At 39.4% G+C, this 26,609-nt stretch overlaps 1 protein-coding gene across 3 annotated transcripts in view; it reads left to right on the top strand.

Annotated features, from left to right (window-relative positions):
- Positions 1–26,609, top strand: part of ACVR1 (activin A receptor type 1) — a 140,070-nt gene that overhangs the window by 48,426 nt on the left and 65,035 nt on the right. The window contains exons 1-3 of one of the 3 annotated variants that reach the window (XM_015076695.3): positions 1,552–2,627; positions 4,067–4,256; positions 24,613–24,686. In XM_015076695.3, the coding sequence (XP_014932181.1) occupies positions 24,620–24,686 (67 nt within the window). In that variant the 5' untranslated portion in view covers positions 1,552–2,627; positions 4,067–4,256; positions 24,613–24,619. Of the gene's footprint in view, positions 1–1,551; positions 2,628–4,066; positions 4,373–24,612; positions 24,687–26,609 lie in introns of those variants that run through there. The other 2 variants (XM_015076687.3, XM_027055725.2) reach the window with 2 other exon arrangements.

The following is a 26,609-nucleotide window of genomic DNA, read 5'->3' as shown; positions in this document are numbered from 1 at the left end:
AAAGAGTATTTGGAAGTATTTTAAGAAAAGCTATAATTTGGGGAATTCTGGAGAAATTCCTGGAAATTCCCATTTCTCATCCCTAAGTCCCAAAGATTAGTATCTGTTGAGAATTTGGATATGCCTGGAGAAGGGGATCTGCTATATCTCCATGTTCCTCTCTGCTTCCTGGTTCAGTCAGCTTTTATCTTTTCTCAGCCTTGTATGGCTTTCCTTGTTTTTTTGTTTTGTTTTTTTTTTCCTCCCTGCTCCATGGTGTCCCCTGAGTTTATCAGTTGTCTAGGGCATGTGACCTAGATTTGTTCCACTGGGAAAGTGGTAATCTTGGGAACCGGCTGTTATCTCCATTGCCTTTCTCCAGCATTACTAAGCAATCATACCTGTCTTTCTCATGTATTGAAGTGTCTGGAATAGATTATTCTTCAAGGATACTTGACATTGGTTGTAGTGAGACAAGAGGACATTTGTAGTGTGATTTTGTAGATGACTTGTGTTATTGTTTGGGATTGGTGTGCTTTCTGCTGTTCCTACCACAGTGCTTTAGCACTTTCTATTATTCTAAGGAGTAGAAAACAGGAAAGGGAACTAAGAATATTTACTATGAGCATTCAGCTCAGTTCTTATAAACAGTCACGATGCAATTTTACTTAATGGCAATTAACATAGATTTTGGAGTCTGAAAAACTTGAATTGATTCTTGGTTTTGCCACTTATTAAAAATTATGATCTTGGGCAGTTTTACTTAACCTCTCTAACATTGTTTTCTTATCTTTCAAGGGGGAATAATAACACCTTCCTCAGTTTTTGTGCTGTTAGGATTAAATCAGATAATGCAAGTGTGCGGTTAGCACGGTTCTAGAACTAAGGGCACGCTAAACGATAGCTGGTGTATATTAGTAACTTTCAAAGGTGGAAGGTATTTACCCTGTGTCATGGGAAAGGAACCTGAAACCCATAGAAGTTAAATGATTTGGGTAAGATCACATTAAATAGGTTGGAAAACTGGGTTTGGCTCTTCCCTAAGTCCATGTTCTTACAACCATATGGTGCTTCTTAAAGTAATTTCAGTTAACAGTAATTTTACAGCAAGATCCACCATGGTTTATTTGGGTTATGGGGCTGGGTAGATAAACAGGGAAGGTATGGGTTGATGTCTTTTTTTTTTTAAATTTTTTTTTAATGTTTATTTATTTTTGAGACAGGGAGAGACAGAGCATGAACGGGGGAGGTCAGAGAGAGAGGGAGACACAGAATCTGAAACAGGCTCCAGGCTCTGAGCTGTCAGCCCAGAGCCCGACGCGGGGCTCGAACTCACGGACTGCGAGATCATGACCTGAGCCGAAGTCGGACGCTTAACCGACTGAGCCACCCAGGCGCCCCTTTTTTAATTGAAGTATAATTGGCATAAAACAGTATCTTAGTTTCAGGTAGATAACACAATGATTCGAAATTTATGTATATTGCAAAGTGATCACTACAATGAGTTTCCTTAACATCCATCTTGAAAGGACAAGACTTTTCAGTATTGGGAAGCTACAATTTCTGGAGGCCAAGGATACAGTTATAATTAAATACTTGAGGAAACTTGTCCTGAATTTTTTTTTCTTCCTGTTGCTTAGCTGCTATGTTGACTGCCAAGAACTTGTTTGATTTTAAGTATCTTTTATGCTTGCCTGTTACTCGGGTCCCATCATATTACAATAACTTTTAAGAAACTATGCATGTTCTCTTAAATTGGATTAAAGAAACATATACTGCTATGTTAAACCCGCATTTGGAGTAAGAACTTTTTTTTTTTTTTATTTCTCTTTCTCCCCTTTCCTCACTCTCACCCTTCACCACTTCACAGGAATGTGCCTCTAGCTTCTATAAAGGGTCAGATTTTCATATGGCACGATTAGCCACCAATAATTAAACCTCAATAGCCAAACAAATGAGTTGGCTAAGATTTTAGGAAAAAACTCAGCTCAATGGAAGTTTTGGGACAAGATGCTGAAGTTTGCTACATAGATATTTTTATAGCACTTGCCCCTCACCCCCTCTCTTCTCTCTCTTTCTTTTGGTTTGTTTTTATTTTTTTAATCACTCTTGGGGTTTTGTGCATAACTGCTTTCCACTACCTTTCAGGCTCTGCCAAGCTTGCTTATTGGCATGAAGTATATTTGTGGGGAGATGGGTCCTGAGTAGAACGTTTGAAGACCTAAGTTTCTGGCATTTGCTCTCCACTTAGCTCCCTTTTTGCCAACCTGTTCTTCCTTGTGGTACACCACCGTTTTGACTTCAAACCATGGTTGAGAGCCTGATGAACTCTAAAGCAAATCTTAAATTACGTTTAATTTGAAGAGTTTTATCCGATAACTCCTGAGCACCAACTATGTGTTAGGTATTGGGAAGGAATGATATAGCAGAAGGATAATATGTGAATCTCTTCTAGTTTTAAATTGGCTGTGAGACAAACCTTGTTCAAGGCAGGGGATCAAGTGCCAGGTTGAGTCATATAGAGTAAAAATACTGGAGGAATCGGAATGGAAAGATCTGGACAAAAGAAGAATCCTTAGAGAAGGCTGAACAGAGACAGGAGAAGCTGAGCCTGCTCTTGAAGGAATTCCTTGCGGTGAAGGTAATAGGTAAGCCTGGGGAGTTGGAAGGGAAATAGAAGCACCTTTGTAATTAAATAGTCAATCTCTGACCGTTCTTTGGATGATTCTTGTTTTGAAAGAATCAGGAAAATATGCACCCGTGTTTCCTTATTTTCCTATTGTCTAAAGCCCCTTCCCAAACAGTACCTATGTATGACTTAAAGACATGGTTAGTGCCAGGCGGGGTAGCTTAACAGCGGCCCTCTTCTAAAACACAGTTCTTTGCCCAAGGGGAAGGCAACGTCAATGTGAGACCCTGACCACCAAATTTCCCTGGCTCTAGCGGCTTGGAAAACACCGGGATTTTAGCAATTGGTTCTGAAACTCAAGGTTGTGGATGCTGCTTCATGAATGCGTCTGTTTTTACAGATGTCCACTCTAGAAATGGGTTTTTACCCTCTGACTTCACTAAATGATTGCTGAAAATGCAAAATTTCTGGTTGACTTTCCTATGGGGGAGATATTGTTGTCTTATTTTTTGTGTGCCTTTTACATAGCTAGGCTGTCTTTTCAAATTGGTTGTGAGCCTTCATTTAAACTGAAGCAAGGAAAGAGTTGGTATTAGTTGTAAAGCATTCCCCTTGAATTTCAAGGTTCATGTGGTTTTCCTTCCCAATAATTATTTAGGAATGCTGTATTTTGGGTTTGTTTTCTGCTTAGATTTATTTACATGAACGTTTTCTTGGCAAAATGTTCCCTGAGGTTAAAAACAAAAAAAAGGTGCTGTTTTTTTGAAAGGAGTAAGTTCTTCAGTGTTTTGTGTGACTTATTTGGATGGAAAAATTTGGTTTGGTTCTAATAAAAATTTCCTCTTCCTTTGGCAAATGTTGATGTTTTTAAAGTCTTCCCAAAGGAAAGGGGAACTTGGGTGGCTTTGTGTTTTTTTGTTAGTTATCTAGACCCCTTCCCTTCCGCTTGTTGTTCTTTCCCCACTATTGTTTTATGAGCCTTTGAACTAGTTCTGTCTATGACTGAGAATGGGTTGGAAGTGGACCTAAACCAGATTGCTTCTGGGTGGGATACACAAGGAACTGGTTACTCTGGTGCAATGGGCTATCTAGGAGCAGCTGGGGGTCTGGAGAGAGACTTTCATTCTATACCTGTGTACCGTTTGAGTGGTTTTGTTTTTAACCAAGTACATATAATAACTAATATGTACAAAGCCTTTTTTTTTTTTTTTTTTGCTGTTTTTGTAATGGGCTGGAGTCCATGGTATATGGGCTTTGAAAGAACTTGATTTTGAAGTTTACTAACATCCTGCATGTCATTGTTTTTCAGCGCCTTCCATATTTGCCTCAGTTGTAAATTGGCCTTAGTTTTGGGGTCCCAACTGAAAGGCTTGTCAGGTGTGCACTTTGAGCCAGCACACTCACAACTGCGGAATTTTCTTCTCTTAGCTGGTGTTCTTTCTTTTTCCCCAACTGCAGCCCGGAGCCGCTTGTGAGTGTCACATTGCTGGAGCAGAACTACTGGGAAGCTTTTTCCTCCAGGAGACTCCAGGAGCACCTCTCCCACTCCGCTGGTCTCTGGTGAATGGGGGACGAGAGAGCGGAGCTCTGAACCAGAGCGCCCTGCCCGAAGGACCGTGGCGCGACATGACGGGGCACCAGCCCTAAGGTAGCTGAGTCAGCTTACCCAGGAGCTCTCCGGAGCAGCGTTGCCAGAGCCAGCTCTAGAGCCATTTCAACAGATCACCTCGTTTAATGCTCTTTGGCAGAGATCAAATCTACACGGTAAATTCTTAGCCACAGTGATGATTTCGTTGGTTTGTATGAATCCAGTATAAAAAGGTTAGGGCTCTAGCCTCATAGTGCTTAATTCTTGCGTTGCCTTGAAGGTGGGCTTCTCTCTCTCTGTCTCTGTGGCAGAGCTGCTCAGTTATTCTTTAACTTTGGCCAGTTTATTCCAATATTATCAATATTTCCCTACATACGAAATACTTCTCCCGTTCTTTCCCCCTTACGGGGCCACTTTTCTTTTTTTCTCTTTCAGACGGACTATGTTTCATGGCAGTTTTAGAATGACAGCAAGATTGAGCAGAAAGTACAGAGAGTTCTCCTGTACCCCCTGGCCCCATACACAGCCTCTCCCACTGCAGCAGGACCCCCTTTTTTCGCCCCTTTGCTTTCCATGGTTTGTTGCCCACAGTCAGCCGTGGTCAGCAGATGAAGCAGATGATCCTCCTTCTGATATGTGGTCAGCAGGTCAATAGTAGCTTAATGCTACGTCACAACGTCTACGTCATTCGCCTTACTTCATCCTATCATGTAGGCATTTTATTATCTCACATCACCACACGAAGGGTGAGGTATAGTGCATAGAAAATATTTTGAGAGAGAGAGAGAAAACGTTTACATAACTTTTATTATAGTCCTGTATATTGTCATTGTTTTATTTCACTATTAGTTGTTGTTGATCTTCTCCTGTGCCTAACTTACACATTAAACTTTATCTTAGGTATGTATGTGTAAGAAAGAAACGTGGCATATATAGGTTTCGGTACTATCCATGGTTTCAGGCATCCATTGGAGGTCTTGGAACGTATCCCTCATGGATAAGGAGGGACTACTGTATCAGTGTAGTGGTACATTAATTACAGTGGTTGAGCCTGTGTTGACCCATCATTATCACCCAATGCCCATGGTTTTACATTAGGGTTCACTCTTGGTGTTGTTTGTTCTATAGGTTGGGGACAAATGTATCATGACCCTATCCACCATTTCCAGTATCAAACAGAAAAATTTCACTGCCCTGAAAATCCTCTGTGCTCCATCTATTAATAATTCTTCTCTCCCCCAGTCACTCCCTGGAAACTACTGATCTTTTTATTGTCTCCATACTTTTACCTTTTCCAGAACTACATTTTCATAATATGCTTCCTATGGAGTATTTTGAAATCTATATAAAGCATTCTTGCTATCATTGTGTTAAGCTATAGGGGAATACAAATATTTTTATTTTATTTTATTTTAAAGATTTTATTTTGAGTAACCTCTACATCCAGTGTGGAACTTGAACTCACAACCCTGTGATCCAGAGTCGCATGCTTGGGGTGCCTCAGTGGCTCAGTTTGTTAAGCACCCGATTCTTGATTTCAGTTTAGTTCAGTGATGTCACAGTTTGTGAGGTTGAGCCCTGCTTGGGATTCTCTCTCTTCCTCTCTCTCTGCCCCTCCCCTGCTCATGCTCGTTCTCTCTCTCTCTCTCTCTCTCTCTCTCTCTCTCTCTCTCTCTCTCTCAAAATAAATAAATAAGTAAACATTAAAAAAAAGAGAAAGAGGGGTGCCTGGGTACCTGGGTGGCTCAGTTGGTTGAGCGTCCGACTTCGGCTCAGGTCATGATCTCGCAGTTCTTGAGTTCGAGCCCTGCATCAGGCTCTGTGCTGACAGCTCAGAGCCTGGACCCTGCTTCAGATTCTGGGTCTCCCTCTCTCTCTGCCCTTTCCCCGCTCATGCTCTGTCTTTCTCTGTCTCTCAAAAATGAATAAACGTTTAAAAAAAAAAGAGTTGCATGCTCTACTGACAAAGCCAGCTGTGCACCCCACAAATACCTACTTTAGAATAGAGTCTATAAGATGTTTCTGTGAGGGGAGGCCTGAAGTGCTAAATATTGGTGGGTGTGTCTCTTGAGCTGAATGTTCAGGTTGCTCAGTATGGTTGGAAACTTGCACATAGACACAGAAACACGTAACTCAGGATTAAGGCTTGTAAGGGTCGGTCTATGCAGCCTCCTTGGTTCAACACTTTTGGAAAGTCTCCGGTACCTGTCCGACGTTTTTGTTTTGTTTTGTTTTGTTTTTAAAGGAAAGTCTAATTTACTATTTTTAAAAACCTTATTCTTTATATAAATAGTTTATATTTGATTATTTAATTGCAAGTATTACAAAACAGTATAAAATACAGACATAGGTACAGGTAAAATTTCCTTTTGTCTTTGCTCTTTTGCCCATAGCTGATAATTTGAAACACATACTTACTCATACACAGATCTTATCGTATTACAAACAGTATGCATATTCATTATGTTGAAAGCTTGATGAACATGACTGTACATTTTGTTTTACAAGTTGCTTCTTCCTTCCACTTGATAAGTTGTGGGCATTTTCCCTTTCAAGAAGAATTTTTCCTTTTAAGCAGAATGTCAGTCTAAATAATGACTGCTTAGTGTTCCTTATAAGGCTGTAACGTAATAACCGGTCCTCAAGTGAGGGGTTAGCCTATAATTTAAAGGGGGATGCGGGGGAGACCTTTCGCATTAGGCAGAAAACAAAAGCCACGGCTGTTGACATTGGACTTTTAGTCTTAACGATGTGAGTTTTTATTTTCCAAGGCAGATGATGCACAGCTTTGGATTGTTGCCCAGGTGACAGTTATGGCAATTTTTCATCTTCTGTGTGACTGCAAGGAACTTCTTAGGCACGAGGCTGTGTTAATATATTAGTGGAATTGTTGGTTTTGGCTGCCATCCTTGGAGCATTTTGAAATATTTTCATGCCCATTTAAGGTGGGCATGAGGTTGAATTAGTTTTAAGAGGAAGTAATGAATAACAGGGACGGAACTAAGAGACTGACTTTATTTTGCATATGTATTTGTTTGAACGAGTAGGAGATGATGGTGTTTGTTAATTGCTAACCCTGTGATTCTTAATTATGAAACAGGGTTAAGATTGTTCAGCTCACTGGTTTTCCAAGTGTGTTTGACAGTAAGAATCGCCAGAGAAGTGTTCAGATTTCTAGGGGTTAGAGATAAATATTTGTAATGTTTTTACTTGGTAAAATATTTATATTCAGGAGGTGATACAATCAATGTTTATAAGATTAAAAAGGTACAAAAGTGAGAAAAAATAAGCCTCACTCCTCCCCATCTCCCAAGTGCCCAATTATTCTTCCTAGAGGCAATTCCTACCAAAAATTCCTACCAGTTTTTTGTGTTTTCTTTCAGAGATTTCAGGGGGTATATAATATACAACACATAACCTACAGATTATTGCAGTTTCTTTTGTGTGTGTGTGTGTGTGTGTGTGTGTGTGTGGTTTTTTTTAACCCAGATGGTAACAATATATACTATTTTGTACCTTTTTTCACTGAGATAAAATTTCTTGGAAGATCTTCCATATTAATACTACATTCTTTTCTTCTTAATTTTTGAAGTGTTCATTTTTGAGCGAGAGCGAGCATGAGTGAGTGGGGGAGAGGCAGGAAGAGAGGGGGACAGAGGATCCGAGGTGGGCTCCCCACTGACAGCACAGAGCCCGACACGGGGCTCAAACTCAAAGTGCGAGATCATGACCTGAGCAGAAGTCAGACGCCCAACCAACTGAGCCACCCAGGCACCCCAATACTGCATTCTTTTTTAATGGATGCCTAGTATTCTACTGTGGACCAGTGCTGTAATTTACTTAACCAGTGCTATGTTGATGGCCATCTAGATCCCTTCTAGTTTATTTTTTATTGTGAACACGGCTGTAGGGAATAACCTTGTACATATAATATTTCAAACAGGGTCACAAACATATCTGTAGGATCCATTTCTTGCAGTAGAACTGCTATGTAAAAGGGTACACGCTTTTTAAATTTTGTATAAATTTATTGCCAAGTTGCTCTGCTCATTGAGCTTGTGGAGTTTTTGATTTCAACAGCAGTGGATGAGAACACTGCTTCCTCATACCCTTGCTGATCACAGTATGATTGTCAAAGGTGTTTTTCTTTGCCAAATAGATAGGTGAGAAATGACAGTTTAATGTAGCTTTAGTTTGCATTTTTATTTCCGTTGACATCGAGCATCTTTTCATAATTTTAAACACTTTCCAATTGTGTTCCTTGTATGTTGGTGCCCTTTGTCTATTTTCCTATTGGGTTATTGATTTTTTTTTTATAATCAGTTCATAGGTGTTCCTATGCATTAACAAAATTAAGTGTGACAAGTGATATTTATGTTTTGTCATTTGCACAGAAATAATTATTGTGCTGTGCATATTATTTAAAATCGTGTATACTTAAATATACCAATTTATTCACTCAGCAAATACTTATCGAATGCCTCTTATATATTAGGCACTTGTTCTGGGCAGCTGTGTATATATAATAGTGAAGAAAACAGATCCCAATTCTTGCTACATGGAGCTTACATCGTAGTGGAAGAGACAGTCAATAAAAGATGTTCAAAAACATTTGTAGCGCTACATAGATAATCAAACTTTCTGTGACTTCAGGAATTCGTATCACAGGAAAAAGACCTTTTCCATTTCTAAACTAAAAATCTATCTCATGATCCCTTGTATGTCATGTGGCTCGGTGTTTTTTAGGTTTAAATCTTTGATCCATCTGGAATGTTAGGTATGAGTCCAACTTAATTTTTCTCTATTAATTAGGATAAGGCTGAGTTGCTGTAACCAGGGGATATGCTATGGTTCAAAGAACATGGAAGTTGATTTTTGTCCTCACCTAAAGGTACCGGTGTGAGCAAACCAGGTCAGCAGACCAGCCCCTATCCACTGGTCATTGAGACTTATGTTCCTTCTGTCCAGTATTTATCTGCATGGTCATAGATGGGTTGCTCCTGTATCTGGGCTCCCTCCATGCAAAGGACAATGGAGAAAGTCCAGGGCAAGTGATCAGAAGTTGCACATACACCACTTATACTTCCATTGGTGAGAACGTGGTCTTGGGGTGCATCAAGCTGCAAGGGAGAGTGGGGAATGCAGTCTCTGTGGGTCAGCATGTGCCCAAGAAGCAGCCAAGAAGGAATTTTAGTGAGAAATTAGTGGTCTCTGTCACACTGGCTAGTTGTTCCAACTTTTCTTCTTTGATTTCTTTTGTATTCTATATTCTCCTGTACATCTTGGTCCATTTTTGGGGTATCCATTTAGTTTCACTGATCTATCTGCCCATGCGTGTACCAGGATCACAGCTTTTTAACTCTCAGAGCTTATAGGTGTTACTCCTTGTGATGGGCGCAGTTCCATTTTGCAGAATTTTCATATTTTCTTTAAGTTCCATTTGGTGGAATTTTAAAGTGCCATTTCACAGAATATTCATTCATGTCTATTTTCATGTGTGAGGTTTTAAAAAGTATATGGGCACTTGGGGTGCCTGGGTGGCTCAGTTGGTTAAGCGTCTGACTCTTAATTGTGGCTCAGGTCATGATCTCACTGTTGTGAGATCAAGCCCCACATCCGGCTTCGTGCTGAGTGTGGAGCCTGCTTGGGATTCTCTCTCTCCCTCTCTCTCTGCCCCTGTTCTGCTTACTCTTTATCTCTCTCAAAATTAAAAAAAATAATAAAAATAAATTAAAAATACATGAACTTTAAAATAATCATATCTAGTCGCCACTCTCTCCCCTGTAAGAAGAACACCTGCTGATATCATTATCGGGATTGTTATATGTATATATACGAGGGCTCACATCTTTATGATTTTAATTTTTGTTGCTTGATGATAGCTTTACACTGTGCTTGGGAAACATTGATCTGGACTCTACAATCTTCCTATATCCTTGGCCCGTGAAACTTATATAATTGAAGGAGGAGAGAGGAAGGACCAGCCTATCATACTATGTATTAATTTTATTTAATACTTGATTTCTGATTATGACTAGCTAACTCATGCCTATTTCTCTATTAACAGTTAATAAACTTGGAACTTGCAAAAACAGTTTTCATGTTGAAGATAAAAAATAGTTGATATTTCAAAAGTTTATTTACAAAACCTTATTTATGTCACAGAACTGGGGAGATTTTTGTGTATATATATGATACACAGTGCTGTTACTTCCTGAGAGAGAGAGAGAGAGAGAGAGAGAGAGAGAGAGAGAGAGAGAGAGTGAGAGCGAGCATGCGTGTGCATCTGTGTGTGTGTTTTATCATGAATGTGCCCTTTTTTTTTGTTTTTGTTTTTGTTTTTTAACAGCACACATTCTGCTTTGGTCTTCTTTTTATCTTTTTATTATAAGATCAAACACAGCTATCCACATAAACCATACATAGTTTAGGTAATTATTATAAAGGGAATATTTTTTGTGACCACCACACAGATCAAGAGAGAGAGTATTAGCAGTTTCTCTTGAGTCTCTGGTGTGTCCCAGGCCAGACATAGCCCCTCTCTCCCTCCAGAAGTCACTGCTTTCTTCACTTCTGTAATAATTGCTCTGTTGCCTTTCTTTATGGTTTTATCACCCATGTGTGCATACCTAGCCCCTGTACTCTAGTCTTGAGCATCCTTTTATGTCTTTTAAGTCTCTCAAACCTCAGGTTCCCCCAGCAACCCTTTCCTTTCCTTCTTGCCTTATAGGTTATCTGTTGAAGAACTCATCCATTTGATCTCTGATTTCCTACTGGCTGGATTTGGTGATGGTAACCATGGTTCAATTCAACTTGTTCTTTTTCTTTTAGTGAGAAGTGGTGTTTTAACTCCACTGTCTGGGCACTAGGAATACATACTGCCTAGGTCATTGTTTCTAGGCCTTTTAGTAGACAAAGGAGAACTATATATAGAATACTTCGTAAGTTCATACTGGTGCTTCCAATTCAAATTGAGTTTATATGGTTCTTACTTAACCTTTTCTCTATTACGTGTATATTTCCTTTATTTCCCACACAGATTTCTGGTTCTCTGAAACAGCGGGAGATGCTAGAATTCGAATATACCATAGTAACTCATTTGCTTTCTGCCACATTATATACAGAGTATTCTCAGTACTGCCACAATCCTAACACTGAACCTCTCGTTATAATAACGGAAAACAGTGAAAACTTATTGGTATGCTATCCCCATTTTCCCTGTAATTTTTTTTGTGGGAGGGGGAATGCAGGGGATGTTTATAGTTGAAAATCAGGCAAATTGAAACACTGATTAGCTTTTAGATGATATTTGGAAGAGGGATACTTTTAATTTTGTTAGGTGAGATGTTGATTTTATAGTTGTATTTAGAAGAAGTCCTTATTTGTGAGAGAATTTGCGGGTGAAATGATGTGACATCTGGGATGCTCATTAAAATACCACAGGAAGAAAATGGGCAGAACAGAGGAAATAAGATCACTTATTTTTGAAACTAGATGGTAGGATGGTGCTTATGATTAAACCTGGGGGGTCAAAAATCGGGTTTTTTAAATACTTTTCAGTTTTTACGTAATTTGAAATATCTAATACAATTTTTTTTAACGTTTATTTATTTTTGAGACAGAGAGAGACAGAGCATGAACGGGGGAGGGGCAGAGAGAGAAGGAGACACAGAACCAGAAGCAAGCTCCAGGCTCTGAGCCATCAGCCCAGAGCCCGATGCGGGGCTCGAACTCACGGACCGCGAGATCGTGACCTGAGCTGAAGTCGGACGCTTAACCGACTGAGCCACCCAGGCGCCCCTCTAATACAATTTTTTAAATTAATTTTATAAACAATGGAAAGACAAGGACATATGGTGGGAGAAGAAGGTGATAAGGATAGGAGTATATGAGTAACGAATGGGCGATCCCATTCTCCACCTGGTGGTTCAGTCTCAGCTCAGTGGCCTTGATGCTATGGAATTGGGTACCATCTTGAGTGAGAAGAGGGAGCAGAGATGTGAGGCCCTGTGGGAAACTAAGATTTCAGGGATGAGTGGCAGAAGCGGAAAACCCCATCCAAGGAAACTGAGAAGGTCCAAACCATAAAAATAAAGATCTAGGGAGAGTGGAGCCTCTGAATCCCAGCCAGGGAGGAACCCAGGGACAGAAGGGGGTCATCACCACCATGTTGCAGAATGGGCAAGTGAGCCCCCCCCTCTATTCTCAGCACCACCTGAATTGCTGAGAGCTTGGGGGGTTCCTGGGCCTCATGTCTGGTCAATCGAATCAAAATCTCAGATCCCTTACAGATATGAAGGATAAGGTAAGGTCTACAAAGAGACCCTTAACAAGAGGCACTTCAGTGATGGATTGGATAGAGGAGTGGGAGCACATGGAAGGAGCAGATTGCTCTTGCTAGAAAGTTTTCTATGAAGGATGAAGAGGGTCAATGTGGGAGGACTAGGGCCTGAGATAGGAGGTGGTTGTCCAAATAGCTGTCACTTACAATAATGGAAGAGGTTTGTCTGTTAAAATGGAGAACGTGAATGGTTCCCCAGGCAAGATGGCCGAATGGTCGGGCTCAACATGGACATCTGCCACCCCTCAACAGGAGAGATTATTTTTTGGCAAGAACTTGATTTTTGATGGTTCAGGGAAAGCTTGGAAATCATCATCATGGAATAGATGTTCCTTTTATTTGTTATTATTTTGAATTACGTATTAAAAGAGGAGAGGCGCCCAGGTCTTCAGTACCTTTGCTTCTCAAGTTCCATCAGGCCTTAGGGCCCATCCTTGAGGAAGAAGGAAGGAATGGGGTCTGCAGGACTGACCAGGCACTTGTTTTTGTCATTCAGGGCTCTCTTCGCTCCTCTTCACAGTCTCTGATTTCTTTTTCTTGGTTTCCTTTCCTTTGTGCTCAGGTGGGCACTGTCATGTGCGTGGAACCTCTAAAAAGTGTTGCCTGGTATGGGGTGATAGTTTTCAGTTATTTGCTTTGGGACTATTGGAGGGATTCCCACATTTCACGATTTCATAATCACAGTCTTAGAAGGTTGTGGGGAGAGGACTGACAATCCCGTTCCTCCTGTTTTCCTCGCCGGCCTTTGGGTCTTTGTTTTGTTTTGAATAACAGATTGGATTCCTCATTTCTACCCTGTAGGCTTTCTACCTCACAGTACTTGGGAGCATCAGCTATTTCCTAGATTTCATTTCTTTCTCCCCACGTGGTAGAACTCATTTATTTTTACGTTTAACTTGCCATTAATTTCTTTTTTAGGTCACGGAGTGTTTGAGGTTGGGCAGGTCGTTTTTCAGTTCCTTCAGTTTTCTGGTCTCTCTCTGCCCGGTATGCAGAACCTCTCCCAGCCATGACTCCCCTTCTCCTCCTTGTTGTCTGTTGTGGTTACTTCAGTGCTAACCCGTTCGACTTGTGCACTGTCCCTGTGTACACAGTTCCATTTTCTTTCTCATGATCGTATTTATACTTTTGATGGATATATTTAAATGAACAGCTGTGCATTTGTTGAGTCATACCACAATTATCTGATTCTGCTTTAGCTGCTCAACTGGCAAAAGCATATTTCAAGCTAAGTTGTGAGAGAATTCCATTAATCACATTCTAGTCTGGGGAGGGGAGAGGAAGAAGACCACTAAGAGAAGTCTTTGTAGAGATTGTTAATTAGTTACTCCATTATTTTAGAGTAGGTTGATTTAGTTGCTCTTTGAGGGGTCACCTGAAGAAACTTGACAAAGATGTAAATAACTATAAAGGTTTAATGATATCAGTCTTGTAAGCAAAATTCCGCGGAATCATTGCTGTGTAGATAAAGATAGTAGCTGGTGCTGGTCTGTTTAAACAGATAAGGGGTCCTTTAAAAGTGCTCCTTTCTGTAAAGACCAGTATTTTTGACTGAACATTTCATGAATTCATTGGCAGAGTATTTTGTTGTAAGCCTCCTGGACAGATAACCTATGATACCGAAGATGTTACAACTTTTCTTTTTGTTCAAATATATTAATTGCTAATTGTAACTCTGATTGAGTCTTTGGCTTCCACCAGCCAGATCTGTTTTTCTCTTGACACTTCCTTGGGGTTCTTTCTGGAGGTTATTAATAGGCATGGAAGCATGGCTTTCCAAATAGCATCAATAACTGTTAGAAGACTGGGGGTGGGAGGAGGAGATAATATGTCAATTTCTGACTTGTAGAAGATGTATTTTCAAGCTACAGAAGCTGTCTCAGAGGTCACTGGGGATGGCTCTGGGCAGATCGGCTGGTATCTGCAACTAGAGCTCCATGCGGTCCTTTCCAAATGGGATATTGTCCACCAGGGAGTTGTCTGGTATACCCGGAGTCTGCCAGCCGACTTTTTGTTTGGCTGCTTCTCTTGGATGACACCTTGGAAAACTGAAATCCAAGTTACAAAGGAGATCTTTTCATTTATCTCAAATACCTGGTTGCTACTATATTAAATTGAGAATGAGGAGTATTACCCTCCCCCAGTCATTTCCTTGCCAGGCTGTATACAATTCCTTAAACCTCCCCTCCCTCTTCCCACCTGAACCAAAGCATAGCATAGACTAAGAAGTTAAAGTTACCGTGTCTTAATTGATATTGAGTGCCCAGTATGTGCCAGGCATGGCGATGTAGCCATGAGTTAGGTAGAATTTTTACTCTCGTGTTAAATATTAAATATATATATGTAATGTTTATTTTTTACTCTTGTGTTAAATACATATATATATATATATGTAATATATAATATATACATATATGTAATGTTTATTTATTTTTGACAGACAGAGCACAAGCAGGGAGGGGAGGGGTAGAGAGAGAGGGAGACAAAATCTGAAGCAGGCTTCAGGCTCTGAGCTGTCAGCACAAAGCCCAGTGTGGGGCTCGAACTCATGAGCCATGAGATTATGACCTGAGCCAAAGTTGGATGCTCAACCCACTGAGCTACCCAGGTGCCCCACTACTTATATTTTGATAAGTGGGGAAAGGAGGGATGGGAGAGGGGGGAACATAATAACGTGAACTAATAAATCAGCAAAACAGATTTCACAGTGCTAAGTGCTAGGAGAAAATTTGGCAGGGTAATATAATGTAGGGGCGAGGGCGGGAAGGTCTGAGGTGGGAATAGGCTTGAGTGTGTAGGTAGTATGGATGGGAAGGAAGGTTCTGGTCAGGCTGGCGTATAAAGGGTGGGTTTATTTGAGGTTTTATTGTTTCTTTTTTTGTTTTTGTTTTTTTACCTCCACAGAAATATGCTCTAGTGTCTCCAATGTAAAAAAAAAAAAAATGAGAGAGAAATACCTCCTTGGTACTGGTGTCTCTTTTATTTCATCCTAGCCTTCCCTCCAGCCTTCAAATTATTATAGGTTAATCATATTAGCCTTAGAATTGGGACAGTTTTATCAGACAGTAGTTGCCTGAAACACCATTTGTCCAGTAATGGGTACAAAAGTCTGCACTATTAGGTGAAAGGGGAAACTTCAGGCATAGTTAGAAATGAGAAGACAGAGGGTCGAGGCAGCATCTGACTGAGGATTTAGGGAGGAAGTGGGATTTTAGATGGACTCCACAGTTGGGCATCCACAAGTTTTCTCTCGGGCCAGTGGTGGGGGGAGGGACTAGGGATAACAGGGTCCTTCCTACCACTGGGTAAAAAAAAAGGAAAAATCGTTCCAGTCATAGTATGTGAACTAGAGGGAGAGGCATGAGCCCTGAGCTACCTAGGAGAATATAACAAAACAGCTGGGAGTTGATGGGGTCCTGTAAGTTGAAACAAAGCAGGAGAGCCATGGCTATTTGATACACAGGGAACGAAGTGGAAAATGAGGGACAGTTTCCATGCAGTCAAGCGTGTTGAAATAAAACCTAGTCTTTGGATACCAGTAAGGCATGCAGTGGGTGATCACAACATCAAAATCTCAGAAGCTTTACTTAGTATTATCTGTAAATTGGGTAGGGGTGCAGCAAAGTCAGTTTCATCCTGTATACATTTAAAATAAATTTACTGGGGACTCTTTGGTTCTTACATGCTAGCCTAACTTAAACCTTTCACTTTTCATTCAATGAAGGCTCATCTTCCCCGCCCCCCAAAGCCCGTTCAGATTATATTGTTCTTTTCCCCTCCTTTCCAAGCCTTATCTTGGGTCCATCTGTCACAGCTGGAATGTTTGTAGTGTAACTCTTTCAGTCAAAACCCTTTCTTTCCTGAAATAATCTGTAATTATTTCCTCTAACTACAGGATGGACTGATCCAGGGGCTGGGTTTCAGTTCTATAGGACTTGTCCAAGAAGCTATTTGTATTCATCTATCGCGGAAGATCAAATTACATGCTAATATTCTGAAAGTAACATCCCACCAGAAACCCTCCAGCAGCAGTGAAGTCTATATAAAACCAAGCCCTGGCAACTTACACATTGCCAGTTCAGACACAGTGTGGTGTTAAATATATTTCACAGGTCATTTGTGAACGGGAGAAAAGTCCCTGACTTATATGGTATGATGGCTTCGGGTTAGCTTTTTTTTTTTTTTTTTTTTTTTTCTTCCCAGCGTAACTGATAGCCCTCTTTTCACCCCTTACACAGGTCCAGGTAGTTGCGAGCAAGCTGTCCTTGGGTTGTCTCTCTGCCTGTTGAGCATAGAAGAGACAGAATTGTTGGTACATAATAGATGATTTTTGTCCTACTTGGGGGTGGTTGTTTTAAGTATACCCTCCTGCAAAGTTTTATGTCCAGAATTTGTCTTACTACTAACTCTGTCCCAAATGTGTCTGGCTTACACTAATTTCTGCTTTCATATTGAGATGTGAGCTACAGGAGAACCGGAGAGTGGATTGAGAGGTGGGAGATGGAAACCACTTGATGAACAGTATCAGAGTGGCTTGGTTTTCCTTTCACATTTAGATCTTGTTTTCAGGAGTGCAGAGATAATCTGAGTTTGCAGAGCCTATGAAATTAATTTTGAGGTTAGAGTGATGGAAAGAGGGCATGAGTGAAAGATGGTCCAAATAGCTGTGAGTAAAGATTATTTTCTAAGAGGAAAATCAAGATGGTTAAAGCACAGAATGTGTTGAAACTTGGATAAAATGTTAAGGATGACAAACACACATTGCTAAACTGTGGCTGGCTGGTTTAATGAAGGTTGTAAGTCATGGTTTAATAACACCTGAACTCTGGTCAGGTGGTCTTGGGTTTAATCTTGTGTCCTTTAGCAAGTTACTTCTACCCACTCATGTTCTTATCTGTAAAATGGGATTAATATGAGTATTATTTTAAGAGTGTTTAGGGGAGAGATTGAATGAGACAGTGCATATGATCTCTAAGCACAGTGTCTGACTAGTTAGTATGTGCCACTACTGTTAGGGTGAGAACTATGTAATGTTAACTGATAACAAGAGAAAACAGAATTACTCTTGCTCCTTTTCCTGCTCTGCCTCTACCTTTTATATTAAAGAGACTGAATTTGTTTTCCTAATGGAAGGCATGGCAGAGACCAATAAAGAAATACAAAGAAAAAAACTGGAAAAGTAGTGACAACCCTCACCAGTTATGAGAGAACAACCGCATGTAGATGGTGTAAAAGTTACTCAAAATTGGGAGAGGTGGGTGTACAACCTCGGCTTTTAAGATTCTTTCTAACTTGGAGATTGTTAGAAGATGAATTGAGGAGAGTATCAAGAAAGTCCCTATTAAGTAAGTACTCAGTAAATTATGTGTTGAACAAATGCACAGACCAAATGAGTTTAGACTAGTCCAGACAATGAACATTTTGTAGACCTTTCTGATGGGAAAGTATCTTAATTCACCTTACAATTTTCCTTCATCTCCAACATCGCAGATAACAAGCTGTTTGCTGTCCTTAAGTCTAGGTTTTAGGAATATCCTTTGTTCTAATAGTGGAGTAGCAACTAGATTGCTTAATATGAGTTCCAAAAATTGAATATAGAAGTATATTATACTCTTGTTTATTCTGTGATCAATATCAAAGCGTTTTGTGATTTTGGGGGGAGAGGAGTTAATGTATTACAATGTGTCTCTGGCTCCTGTCCAGCTGTAAAATTGTGATGCGTAAAACAAGTGCCACATTTGGTCTCAAGCCCACACGTGTTCAAAATTGAGCTCTTTGACTGGATATGTCTGATCTATAAATGGAGTTTAAAAAGTAGCAGGGGATTTTGAAAGCGGATCTGTTCTGCCGTGGTGATATACCTGTTTGTAGCAGAAAAATCATGGGGCTGTTCCTTCTAACTAAGAGTAGTCCTGAGACATTGTAAGAGATGGTGCTGATTTAAAGAGGGTACCTTAGTTAACATGGGTGGGTCCTTAAACTTTTTCTGAATAGCTCTTTCCCTTGTGTCTAAAGGAAAGACAGATCAATTACTAGGGATAGAAGACCTTATCCAAGAAAAGAAAGGAGATGACATATACTGGAGGCAAAAATTTATACTCTGTACCCTTCAGATAATAAACTGGAATCCCCAGGAGTCTATGATTTTTCAGTTAGCTAACCGTAGAACATTGCATATGGATTTTGGTTCAACCAAAGTAGATGAACAGTTGAGTACCTTCTTATCACAGGTTTTATGTCACGTGTAAAAAATATTTAGTTGTGTACATAAAGTATTCTTCCTACATTCCAAACAAAAGTCTAATGCCTTCTTCCTTGACCATTAGACTTGTTGACTTCTTTGATGATAGAGAAAAGTTAATGAGATTTCTAAAGCTATAGAACAGTAACATTTTTGTCATGTATTGGGTAAATGCTTATCCTAAAATATCAGGTACCATCTGGTTGTCTGGTATGGTGGAAAGAATGAACATTTAAAAGAGTAAGGCAATGATTCTCAGTGTCCAGAATCTCGTGGAGTCTCTGTGATGTTCTCAGTGGTTCCAAGAGGTCCTTCCAAGAGTGTTTATATATCAATCATCTCTCTGATTCCTCTGATACATATGTGCAAGGTTGTATTTTCTATATGTACTTCAACAAGTACAACATGGCATAGCAGATTGAATGCAGAATTATATAAGAGAATCCAGTTGTTTTCTACTAAGCCAAACATAGAGATTTGCAAAAATGGAAAATAATGCCACTTTTCTTACTACCTTTTTTTGGACAGGGTAGTATGTTTATTGTTATTTTATTTCTATTTTTTAAACAATTATTTGATTATTTTGAGAGAGAGGGACAGAGAGAGAGAGAAGGTGTGCACATGAATGGGGGAGGGGCATAGAGAGAGAAAGAGAGAGGATCTCACCTGGGCTGTGCATGGTCAGCCTAGAGACCAACACAGGGCTCAGTCTCACAAACTGTGAGATCATGACCTGAACCGAAATCAAGAGTTGGACCCTTAACTGACTGAATCACCTTTGCACTCCAGCATGTTTAATGTTATTTTAAAACAAATACAATATTAAAAAATTCTTCAGTTTAAATTTCTAATAGAGTAAATATTGGTAGATAAAGCTCACATTGACAAGCTCCTTAAGGGGCTCAATACTTTTCAAGACTGTAAAGTTATTTTGAGACCAAAAAGTGTGAGAGCCAGTGGAGTAAGGCATCCCCAAACTATTGAATTATTGTTCCTCTCTTTCCACTACCAGTCCCTCTTTTTTGCCAACCTACATCTGAAACTTCATACGCCGAAATACTTGAGAGCAGGATAATTGAAAATTTACCTTTAAAAATGATATTTTCTTTTCAGTGTATTTTAAAGTTGGGAATAGATCCTTGAGGCCTCAAGTTGGGACTTTGGGATACTGATTTTTTTTTATAATTAAAATATGACCAGGGAATTTATTCCAGAACATTCTCCTTTCTACATTCTTTTCCCCTTTCCTTTTAGATGTACTGTTTTTAATAGCTGAATTAACTGGTTAGCAGAGACACTCCAGACACTGAACAAAATGGCAACCAGTAGCGATGCTCATATTTTTTTCCAAAGATTTTTTTTTTTTCTTGTGGCAGGTTTGAGCTATCTATCCTATCAACAGACTAGATTGGGAGATTAACTTTATAATTTTTTTCCTGTTTTCCATTTATGAGCCTAATATCAATGTATTAATTTTGCTTGCATGATCATAATATGTTAAAATGTATTTTGGGGCATGGGCTTTTGTTGGCTTTGTGACAGGAAAAATTGCCAATGGTGATAGTCTTTTAATTTTAGTCTTTTAGGGTTTTTTTTTTTAATAGTAGAAAGATTCTTGATTTTGAAGTTTATTAACTGCTGACTTCTGTTAGTACCCAAACTAAATGGTAGAGATTAAAGTCACAGAGATGATACATATCTTAATCCTGTCATTTCTTTGCAGTGTGTATGTGCTTGTGTGTTGGAACATGGGAGTGATAGCTAAATAACTCTTTAGAATTTAAACTTAAATTGAGCTGATTATTTCAGGGAAATTTTGAATTTAGTGATATTTAATGTGCATCTACTTGGTAGTGGTTAATAAAATTGACTGTAGAATTTGCTACCACAGAATCTACAGTCTAGTGAGGAGACAGATGTTCAAAAGCACACACGGGTATGAACACATAATTATTAATTATGATAAGTGCTGTGAATGAAAATTAACAAAGTGGTATATGAAAGTGTAATGAGGGCTGTGAGGGTTGAGGCAAGGACAGTCTAGAAGGAGGTGATAGTTGAGACTTGAAGGCTGAATAGGAATTAGCCAGGTTGGACTCTAAAAAAAAGGGCCTACTCTTGAAGAGCATCATGTATTCAAAGCTAGGAAGCCGGCTGGTCAGAGTGCCTGGGAAAATGGATGGTTAGTTAGGGACCAGATGTGAGAAGGGAGAGGAGCATGGTTGGCAAGAATGTCCAGAGGTGAGTGAGTGGAGGGCTTCCCTGGGCTTTTTGTGCCTTATCGAAGTTCCTCCTCTGCCTGCCTTCAGCCTTCTTGGGTTTCTCCACCCTCTTTAACTCTTCTTTCTAGGCTGGCTGTGACCCAGCCTGGCTTTTTTCTTCACTTCTGAAATATGCATAAATTTGTAGGACTTCATGCTTGTCCTGGCTGTAGGGCCTCTGCGTAAGCTGAGAAGCTGCGCCTTTCTCCTTAAATGCTCAAGGTGCTACCCACCCCAACACATGCGCGCGCGCGCACACACACACACACACACACACACACACACACACACACACGCATGCTTACACACTCATCCTTGTTCTGGTATCTTCTACTCATCTTTCTGATTCCTATTTAGATATAACCTTCCTGGGGAAGCTCTTCTACCCAGAAAATGTCAAGTTATTTTGTTAGCAGTCCTGTTTAACCCATTTGTTTTTTTATAACTGGCACTTCATTTAGTTTTTAATTATAAAATCATTTGGATGACTATTTGGTTATCACCATAGATGGAAGCTCCATGATAGTAAGGGCTATGTTTATATATCTTTATCATTTTAAGTTTCTAATGTCTAATACATGAGTAGACCCTTAATAGGTATTGAAAGAAGGAAGGAAGGAAAGGAGAATTGGGAATTCACAGATAAGAACAAGATAGTCCAGTGGTTTTCAAAGGCTTTTGAGGACTTATCCCATCCATTAAAAATATTTTTAAGCATGTACCCTTCACTGTGTGTGTTGCTTGTAAGTTTCATATAAAATAAAAACTATGTATGATATAATATACATAAAATAGAAATTTTAAAAAGATTGACAGTGAAATATTTAAGGTATTGTTAATGGTGATAACATTGTATTATTCAGGATAATGTTTACTGTTTATGATACTGGAAGCAAATCCATTTTCAAGTAGTTTTTAATTTTGAATTTGGGGAGCCTGCTTCTTGTCAGATTGAACTGAATATTAACTGCTTTTTTTCTAGTAAAGTGATTAACAAACAACCACTAGGAATAGAGATACCAACTCCACCATTTTCTTATTCTTTCTGGTGCTTTCATTAATAATATATTCAATCTGTCGTTTTAGAACACTTGTAATCTGGGGAGGGCTTGTTTCATAACATACTTAATTTGACCCTCAGAAGTATAGTACATGGCTATACTCTAAGCAAATCATGTCCACATTTCTTTCTGGAAGACATCTTTTGAACTAGACTGTCAAAGGAACTGAGAGAGACACCAAATAAAGCCTCAAGTTATTTATCGCTCTATTAGATTTTGCATAGGATACAAATTCTAGTATATACAGTCCCTGACTTCTCATGGTTTGACTAAAAGATTTTTTTGACTTTGCCATGATGTGAAAGTGATAAACATTCAGTAGAAACTGTACTTCGAATTTTGATCTTCGGGTTTGACTTAGAGATTTTTTTGACTTTGCCATGATGTGAAAGTGATAAACATTCAATAGAAACTGTGCTTCGAATTTTGATCTTTGGATCCTTGGGTCTTTTCCTGGGCTACCAATATGTGGTATGACCCTCTCTCGTGACACCGGGCAGCAGCAGTGAGCTGCAGCTCCCAGCCACGCTGTCACCAGGGTGAACAACTGACACACCTACCACCATTCTGTTCCCCGAGAACCATTCTGTGTTTCACTTTCAGTACTGTATTCAATACATTACATGAGGTTTTCAATACCTTATTGTAAAACAGGCTTTGATAGGCTTTGCATTAGATAATTTTGCCCAACAGTAGGCTAATGTTAAGTGTTCTAAACACATTTAAGGTGGACTAGGTTGAACTCTGATGTTGGTAGACTAAGTGTATTAAGTGCATTTTCCACTTCTGATATTTTCAACTTAGGATGGATTTGTCAGGATGTAACCCCATTGTAATAAGAGTAAGATCTGTATTTTCATCCTGTAATTCAGTAAATGTTCTTGCATGACCCTAGGATCCATGTACCTCTTTTAGGGACAGGAAGGTTAGCGTTGGAGACTGACTTAGACAAGTAATTGATTTCAAGTGGTGTTAGCCCAGTGCTGGGTGCTAGAAGTGACTGCTGATGGAGAGGTGTTTCACCAAATGTTTGCCTTTTGAGCTAGGTCATGAATGACAGGAGGAGGGGAGTAAGTAGAAGAAGGGTAGAAGAGGACGCTTAGGGCCGTTGAGGCAGAGGGAACCAGCAGTGTGCTCCCCATTCAAAGGCGTGGAGACAAGATGGTGATGGAGGAGTCTGTATCTGGTTGTGACGACACTGGCAGCCACATGAGGCACTTATATGCCACAAATCAGGGGCTTGTCATAGAAAAGATCTTTGTGAACATGGACATAATAATAACAGTAAAAGAGGACACTCAAGTTTCATGTGCTTTAAAAAGTGTAAAAAGAAGGTACATTGCTTCTTCCTTACGTTGCTATTCCTTACATTGCTATTAGAGAAGGGGTGGACTGAAATATAATTATGGACCAATTGAGATGAGGGTGGTAAGATAAGATGGGGATGTGGAGAATGAACAGTCTGACCACCAACCAAAATTTTTGATTTTAATAAGAACCAGAAGGTGTCCACTCCAGGCAGCTTACATAGCAATAGGCTTTTGCTCTTTGCTTTGAGCTCTAAGCGTAAGATAGCACACTAACGTGTGCATTAAAGAACTTGACCAGTTTTCTTGTTTATTTACCATCCAGAAAATCACAACTAGTCAAAGGTTTAATTTTTAAAAATTATTTCTTGTACTAAAGAATTAGTATAACCAGACTCTTCATCATATTCCCAACATTTTGCAGGAATTATTTAAGTTATTACTAAAAAGTTCTTTGTTGTAGTCCTTTGACTTAGAAAATTGAGCTTTTGCCAATTTAGGGCAATATCAACTTGAAACTCATATCTGGTATCTTACTTTCTCTTGATTATATAGTTTGATGTATTTCACATTTACATGATTTCTTCCTATCCTGGTTGTGTCTATCCTGCATTGCTTTGTCATAGATGAGGGATACGTTGTAGGTTTTTTTGTGCTGTTTTTGTTGTTGTTGTTGTTCCCCTTTTGGGCTGTTTGATGATGCTCTACCTCTAATTCTTTTAAAGTAGAAGTAAGGTTCAAAAATTATGCTTGAATTATTCAGTCACTTAATCTTTAACATCATGTTACAACAGTCTATTCATATTTCTCAGAGGTTTTAAATTTAGTGCCAATTTTGCATTTCATAGGATAAGATAAAATTCTAGCTTAAAATTCTTTGAGAATGCTTAGCCTTCTAGCTGGGAATTTTTTATGTCCTTATTGAGTTGCCTCTAAGAGGGTAGACCCTCTGGACTCAGAGAAAGTCGCAGCTGCCTTAGAGTGGCCACCAGTGGGAGGTAAATCTGATTAACTCCTTAAGATGATTTGTTTAGAAATACGTAAAGGGTATATGTTTAAATTTACCAAGAAATAAGGCAACATATGTGAGGGGGATTTGTAAGAAAGGCCTTGAATGGCAGTTTGAAGATAGTATGCTTAATTTAATTTGTCATCCTACGGTTAAATTTTTTGTTTTACTTATATGTCTTATTTTTCCTCCACAGTTGTACAATGGTAGATGGAGTGATGATTCTTCCTGTGCTAATGATGATTGCTTTCCCTTCCCCTAGTATGGAAGGTAAGTGTCTCACAGCTATTTGGAGTAGGGTAAGTTTCTGTGTAGTGTTTGGCTCTCTGTGAACTAGGTTGTTCTTAATCCTGTCACACTTCACACTCCTCCATTCTCCCCCTTTGTTAAGACTTTATTTTTTTAAAGTCATGTTTTTGGTTCACAGCAAAATTGAGAGGAAGGTATAGAGAGTGCTCATATACCCTTTGCCCCCACACTCCCCATCACCAACATCCCCCCACCAAAGTGGTACACTTGTTATAACTGACGGACCTACACTGACACGTCATAGTTATCCAAGTCCGTAGTTTACGTTAGGGTTCACTCTTGGTTTTGTGCATTCTGTGGGTTTGGACAGATGTATAATGACATGTATCCACCATTATAGTACCATACAAAGTATTTCATTGTCCTAAAAACCCCCTGTGCTCCACCTGTTCATTCCTTCCCCCTACCCTCCTTACCACTAGCAACCACTGATCTTTTTACTGCCTTCATAGTTTTATCTTTTCCAGAATGTCATATAGTTGGAATCGTACGATATGTAGTCTTTTTCGGATTGGCTTCTTTCACTTGTGAGTAGGCATTTAAGGTTCCTCTGTGTCTTTTCAGGGCTCATTTCTTTTAGCAGTGAATAATATTCCATTGTCTGGATGTACCACAGTTTTATTTATCCACTGACCTACTGAAGGGACACATTGGATGCTTCTGGATTTTGGCAGTTAGGAATAAAGTTGCTCTAAACATCCGTGTGCAGGTTGTGTGTGGACAAAAGTTTCCAGCTCCTTTGGGTAAATACCAAGGTTTGTGATTACTGGATTTTATGGTAGAGTATGTTCAGTTTTATAAGAAGCCTCTAAATTGTCTTTCAAAGTGACTCTACCATTTGCATTCCCACCAACAATGAATGAGAGAGAGTTCCTGTTGCTCCAATTCCTCAGCAGCATTTGGTGTTGTCATTGATTCTGGATTTTGGCCACTCTAATAGGCGTGTAGCGGTAGGTATCTCATTGTTGTTTTAATTTGCATTTTCCTGATGACATCTGACGTGGAGCATATGCTTTTATATGCTTATTTGCCATCTTTCTATCTTCTTTGGTGAGGTAGCGGTTAAGATCTTTGGCCCAATTTTTAATCAGGTTGTTCGTTTGCTTATTTTTGAGTTGTAAGAGTTCTTTGCACATTTTGAATAACAGTCTTTTATCACGTGTGTCTTTTGCGCATATTTTCTCCCATTCTGTCACTTGCTTTTTCATTCTTTTGATGTTGTCTTTCACAGAGCAGAAGTTTTAAATTTTAATGAAGTCCAGTTTATTATTTCTTTCATAGATTGTGCCTCTAAAAAATTATTGCCGTACCCAAGGTCATCTGGATTTTCTCCTATGTTTATCCAATAATATTACATTATGTAATACTACGTAATGGGCTTTACATTAAGTTTCTGTTGGACAGTGCCGTTGTAACCAATTTAGGTATCTATAGTCTAGATTCTGTTCTAAGCAGTGTTAAAAACATTTCAATAATGCTACAGTACCGAGAAATTATAAATTAAGATATAAATATATAAGATAAGATATAAATTAAGGATCCCCTGTGGTAAGTTGAAAAGAATTGGAGGTGTTTAAATCAGAGGAAAGGTTGGGTCCTAAGTTGTAAGAATTAGTAAGAATTGGGTTGGAAAAATTTGATGGTAGTTCAAATTTTTAACAAATTTTTTTTTTTAATTTTTTTTTCAACGTTTATTTATTTTTGGGACAGAGAGAGACAGAGCATGAACGGGGGAGGGGCAGAGAGAGAGGGAGACTCAGAATCGGAAACAGGCTCCAGGCTCTGAGCCATCAGCCCAGAGCCCGACACAGGGCTCGAACTCACGGACCACGAGATCGTGACCTGGCTGAAGCCGGACGCTTAACCGACTGTGCCACCCAGGAG

This window comes from Acinonyx jubatus, chromosome C1 (assembly GCF_027475565.1).
Source record: "Acinonyx jubatus isolate Ajub_Pintada_27869175 chromosome C1, VMU_Ajub_asm_v1.0, whole genome shotgun sequence".
Lineage (NCBI taxonomy): Eukaryota > Metazoa > Chordata > Mammalia > Carnivora > Felidae > Acinonyx > Acinonyx jubatus.
This window is presented reverse-complemented; position numbering and strand designations above follow the sequence as displayed.